The 6,000-nt window shown below is 41.2% G+C and overlaps 1 protein-coding gene across 1 annotated transcript in view; it reads left to right on the top strand.

Moving 5' to 3' along the window:
• Positions 1–4,817: 4,817 nt before the first annotated feature.
• The window catches only part of cog3 (component of oligomeric golgi complex 3), a 48,821-nt gene continuing 47,638 nt past the window's right edge, over positions 4,818–6,000 (top strand). The window contains exon 1 of the mRNA XM_078559506.1: positions 4,818–4,960. Within this exon, the coding sequence (XP_078415632.1) occupies positions 4,928–4,960 (33 nt within the window). The 5' untranslated portion in view covers positions 4,818–4,927. The remainder of the gene's footprint in view (positions 4,961–6,000) is intronic.

Raw genomic sequence — 6,000 nt, 5'->3', positions numbered from 1 at the left:
CATTGAACGCATGATGGTCCTTTGTTTGTTTTTCCTAAAGGACATGAACAGAAAACTAACCTAAAGTAGCCTTCGGATAACCTGCCTCTTTGGCCGAGCCAGTTAACCCAACGGATAGCTGATATATAGATACCAAGAGACCCCAGGCTCAATTCCTCCCTGGTCAATGCTGAGTTTGCTGATCTCGGCCACTGTTACTCGTTAGTTCGGAATTGCAGGGGGCGTACCAACCTAAGTTCCTGCTCTGTTGATCATTATTCAGTAACGCCCGCTTGAAATCTGTCAGATAGGGAAAGATCAGATTGAGCTGTGACTCTCATCCACTTCTGGTGACCGAATAGCCTGGCACCACATGATATCTAGGCTAGCACTGTAATCGTGGTATTTGGGTAAGGTATCAGTCGGTGCCCAAAACACAGAGAGACAATGCCTTGAGGTGGAAGGGTAGAAAACGGAGGGAATGTGAACTGGTGGGAGTTTTGTTTTTAAGTGCTGATACAAGCTATTACATTTTGTCTGCTAATGGATGCTTATCAAACTAATGTTTGGATCGGAACACAACTGCTACAAAATAATCCTTCTATTTTCCTAATGGATTAGTGTACAGTAAAGGGATTGTGTGATGAATGGGATTGCATTTAGTACATGTTGCATATAAAACGCAAAAGAAAATGCATAAATAAAGTGCCTTTCGCACCCTCATCATGCCCTGAAACGGCTAATGAAGTTCTTCTGATCTGTCGTCTGTGTTGTAATGTAAGAAACATGGCAGCTAACATGCTCACAGCTCAGTCCCACAACCAGCCGTGTGATAAATGAGCAGCTAGTTTGTTTTGGTCATGTTGACTGAGAATTCCCTACTCTTGGATGGTTGTCATGGGTTCTTTTGAAAGGGTAGCCAGGGTTTCATGTCTCATTTGAAAGATGGCATCTCAGACAGTGCAGCATCCCATATTACCGTGCTGGAGTTTAGGTTCTGTGCTGAAGCCTATGGAGGAATAATGGAGGATTGGAGCAGTTTTTTTGCAGGAATCCAATGCAGAACTAACTTATAGTTCTGTGGTTGGACAAATTCGCTGGTATCAACAAACTCATGTTCAGTTGGAAGTGATTGGTTTCTCACTATTTGAATGTGAAGTATCTGATTTCCTTCCCTCTGATGTTTATATTGTGCATCTCTTCCTTATCTTGCCAATTCATATAGTTCTAAACAGGCAGAGTTGTCAATATGTTCCAATATGTTAGCCGTGGCTTAGGACTTGCACATCTAAATGAGGAGGAGGTGAGTTCAAGTCCCACTCCAGAGAATGAGCACATAATCCAGGCTGATACTTCCAGCGCAGTATTGAGGGAATACTGCACTGTCAGAGGTGCTGTGTAAATTGAAGTGCCATTTGCCTCCTGTTGTGGATGTAAAAGATCCCCTGGCGCTTTTCTGAAAAAGAGCTGGGGAATTCTACCCCAGTGTCCAGTTCAATATTTATCCCTCAATCAACATCACTGAAATGGAGTAAGGCAGAGCTCGATACACCCTTGGTTAACAAGGGAGTGAAAGGTTATTGGGGGTAGGCAGGAATGTGGGATTGATCAGCCTTGATCCTATTGAATGGCAGAGCAGGTTTGAGGGGCTGAGTGGCCTACTCCTCCTCATTTGTATGTATGTATGGTCACTATCAGATTGCTATTTGTGGGACCTTACTGTGTGAAATTGGCTACCATGTTTCTGACGTTAAAACAGTGACTACACTTTAAAAGTACTTCATTGGCTGTAAAGTGCTGAGGGATATGCTGAGGTCATGAAATGCACTGTGGAAATGTAAGTTCTTTATTTCTGGTAGAGTGGAAGCCAAGTGAAATTGTTACACTATCTTAACTTGAACTGTGGAGAAACAGCCATCAGTACAGTCATGAACTTAATCCATGCAAATTGGGTTGTGTCTGGAGAGAGCATTTAGAGTTGAGATACTCATGATCAGTTCAATCCCCCAAAGCGATTGCTGTTAACTTGACCGATGTAGGTTCACTCCTCACCCAGTCTCTGTATATACAAATTGGGAACAGAATCCCTGCTTGATGCTTTGTTCAGTGCTTCACCCCAGGTCGGTATGTACTTTGTGGAGAGTCTACTGTTCCAAGTTTTGCTGTACTTTTCAAAAGCAATTCTTGGTTCTAGTTTAAAAACCTGTGAAAGAGTTGCACCCTATCAATTGGGGTGTAGGTAGATTTTTAAAGGCTGCTAACCACCCTAATTGACCCTGAAAGAGTAATTTTATATTTGTTGAATGTCAAATGTCTCTATTATGATCAGAAATTCCACATAGCTTTTTTTTTTGGTTAGTTTGATATTTTATCTTCCACCTTAATCTCATATATATATGTCCCCATTTATTTTGCTATTCTATAAAGATACAAAATTAAAAGTGAAGGGATTCAGTCATTTTTACTTCCTGGGTTTGCTGTCTGTGAGAATGCTTCATTGTGATTGGCTGCTTACCCTGCTTGCTGACATCACTGCTGCTGCACACCTGAAGATCCCTTGACTTGGTGCCAGAAACAGCCGGGAAATGAAAGTCCACGCCACAGAGATCACTCGATCTTTCTGGACAGCTTTCTGAGGTCAGCAGTACATGCCATTGCTTTGCTACTGACGACAAAACCCAGCCCATTTTGTCAAAAATCCATTGAGCCAGTTATTTAAGGTAAGAGTTACTTTATCTCAAATCAATTGGACTTTTAGATTTTAAATGTTTTATCACTAGCAGTAGGGACTTGGACTAGCCAATTGTTGAACCCACTCTGGTGACCATATCATCAGCTAGCTTGGCCCAGGCTCTGCAATCCCCTCCTTAAACCCCTCTGCCTTTGTACCTCCTGCACATCCTGTAAAATTATATTTAAAATTCACTTCACCTAAAAAAACCTTTATTCACCCCTCACATTAAACTCATTTGACTCGTTGAAGTGCCAAGGGATATTTTTCATGTCAATGGTGCTATCCAAATCATCATTGGCAGGATAAAGTTTCATCAAGTTTTCTATACTCTCGGTGTGCTTTAAGGCAGGGGCAACCAAACTATTCCCATCGACCATACAGGCATGTATTGTGGAGCCTCAGATCCCACGTATGATGTTTCAATCCTTGCTCGCACTACTGCTGTATTTCTCAAGTTGCAGATGCTAATAACCTTGGTGTTCTGGTTCAGGAGTTATTCATCACAAGGCAACAGTGTTGTCTTTTAAAACAAAATCAGCCTCTGCCAGCACACGCAATTCAAACAGGGCAACTAACCAAACTTATTTAAAAGCCCTAGATGAATGTATTAAAATATCCCAAGGCACTTTCGTGGAGCATCAGGAGGAGTGGGGCTGATCTTGCATGGTTCCAATCTTACCCATCTAATTGTAGCCAGAGAATCTCCTGTAATGGCTTTGTTTCCTGCATATGCTCAATCATTGAGTATATTCAAGATGAGATCAACAGGTTCTTTTGCGGTAAGGGCATTGAGGGATATAGAGTTATAGCAAGAAAGTGGAGTTGACAAAGCTGATATTCCATGTCCTTATTACTCTTACTCCTTATATTCCCAAACCTGCACTGTTACCTTCAGGATCAACCATTGGCCTCTTCCTGTTTCTCATCCACATGCTGTCCCTTGGTGACATTCTCCAAAGGCTTGACATCTTCCAAAAGTATAATGATGATATTCAGTCGTAATACATTTGAAGTCCCATTAGACTGCCTCTCCAATAGTTCAAGGCTGACTCCATATTGGTAGCAGTTATGATTTTATTTAGCCATAATGAGAATTAGTACAATACAATATTTAAGTAGCATTGCACTATTCATGATTCTGATGATTTGGGGGTTAAAAGGTGTGGCCCTTTCCTCATACCATCCACTCACATACACTTGTATACCTGCTGGTGTACTCCTTGGCTTTTCTTTACTGAGAATGATCCCAGGACTTGTACAAAAAAACAAAACTATGGAAAAATCCATCCAATCAAATTTGGATACAGGCAGCAGAATTTTGGATGAGTTGAAGTTTGTTAAAGAAGGGAGGCTGGCCAGAAAAAAATTGGACTAGTTGAGCCTTCCCCAGGCAAATGATACACAGACAACACACAAGGGCGAGAGGGCAAATTTTCTCTCTCCAGTCATATACTATAAGTGGGCCAAGTACTTCCAAAGACGTTGTACCCTGCGTGGATAAGGGGATGGGAGCTATTTAGTTTTAACTGGTATAAAACTAATGGTGCAATTTTCAACTCATTGTGATAGTTTCATGGTGAAAATGCTGCTTTCTGAGTGGTCTACATCAAATCACTAGCTCAACTACTGGCTGTACTGCTGACAGTAATGATTCAATTTCTAGCTCAAAGTCAACTCAAGAAAATAACTATTACCAGATTTTTGATAAATTGCTAATAGCAAATGAGCAATTGTCAATGTATTTGTGATCATTGCAGCACTCCTTTGTTTTTGGAGTGTGGAAGATATTGAACCAGCAGCATTCGTTATTAGCCACTGTTGGTTACCTTTGACCATTAAGAGTCAACTAGGTAGTGTGGAGCTTTTCCCTAAAGGACATTAGTTGGGTTTGTACAATAATCCAGCAGTTTTCATGGCTTTTTTGGGTGCTGTCCAATAAATATCCAGATTCCATCAAACTCTTGAGGGGCTTGCCATGGTGGGATTTGAACTCATGACCTCTGGGTTGCTAGTCCACTAACCAGACCTATTTGACTACTGTACCCCTAGCTTGCTGTATGAATAATTAAACCACCCATATCACTGTTGTGTTTCCAACAGCTGCCAATTGAGGACCTTTGCAGCCTGGCATCGAGATCCATCACTGTACCTCTTACAACTGCAGTTCCTGAATCTACTGAGGATATTCTTCTCAGAGGCTTTACTGCCTTAGACATGGAAAATGAGAAAATCGAAACTGCTCAGCAGGTACTTACAGACTGCTACAAGCAGAATGGATGCATTTATTGTTAGGACATGAAAGAGTTAAACTTCAAATAATCGCCTTTCGCTTTTGTCTTAACAGAATGGAAAGGGAAGGTCGAGAATACGTGCATTAAACATGGGATCATAATGTTAAACAAAAGGATCATTTCTAGTGTAACAAAAGATGTTCAGCGCTGTAAAATAGCTGTGTACTCAGTTTCATAAATACCCACTGATCCTCTTTTATGTGTTCCTGTGTAAATATCTTTGGTTACATTTTTGGGATTCTGTGGTCTAGATTTTCTGTTTTAAATAAATGAATTAATACAAGCATTTGCTCCATCCTCATTTAAATCAGTTAGTAGATTTCATGAAGCATAATTTGAAAAGCTTCCTGGTATATAGCCATTAAACTTCTCAATTTGGCAAAAAAAAGTAACAAAAAAAGTTTTGCTCCATATGTTGAGGAAAATTGACATATGTCCTCATCCAGTCAGTCCGAACCCACAACCACTACCATCTAGAAGGACAAGGGTAGCAGACAGAGGGGAACACCACCACTTGGAAGCTCCCCTCCAAGTCGCTCACCATCCTGACGTGGAAATATACTTTCGTTCCTTCACCATCGCTGGGTCAAAATCCTGGAACTCCCTTTCTAACAGCACTGTGGGTGTACCTACACCACATGGACTGCAGCAGTTCAAGAAGACAGCTCACCATCACCTTCTCAAGGGCAACTAGGGATGGGCAATAAATGCTGGCCCAGCCAGCGAAGCCCACATCCCATGAATGAATAAAAAAAAAGTTATTATTGTCTTCTATGGCGGTGGCACTGACCTATACAAGTAATGTAGAAACCACATTGAGAAATGTCCATGGGAACTTGAGTGGACTAGCTATTGCTTATAGCACTTTTAACTTAAAATGGCTAGGGAGATGGATGGCATTAGTGGCTAGAAAACAGAGATTATGGTAGTGACCAGAGACAGGGGCTCTAGTCATTTCAGTATTTAATTGAAGAAAATTTCAGGCATCGGGACAAA

Source organism: Cetorhinus maximus, chromosome 16 (assembly GCF_964194155.1).
Source record: "Cetorhinus maximus chromosome 16, sCetMax3.hap1.1, whole genome shotgun sequence".
NCBI classification, from domain to species: domain Eukaryota; kingdom Metazoa; phylum Chordata; class Chondrichthyes; order Lamniformes; family Cetorhinidae; genus Cetorhinus; species Cetorhinus maximus.
The sequence above is the reverse complement of the archived record's forward strand: the minus strand, read 5'-3'. Positions and strand labels throughout refer to the sequence as shown.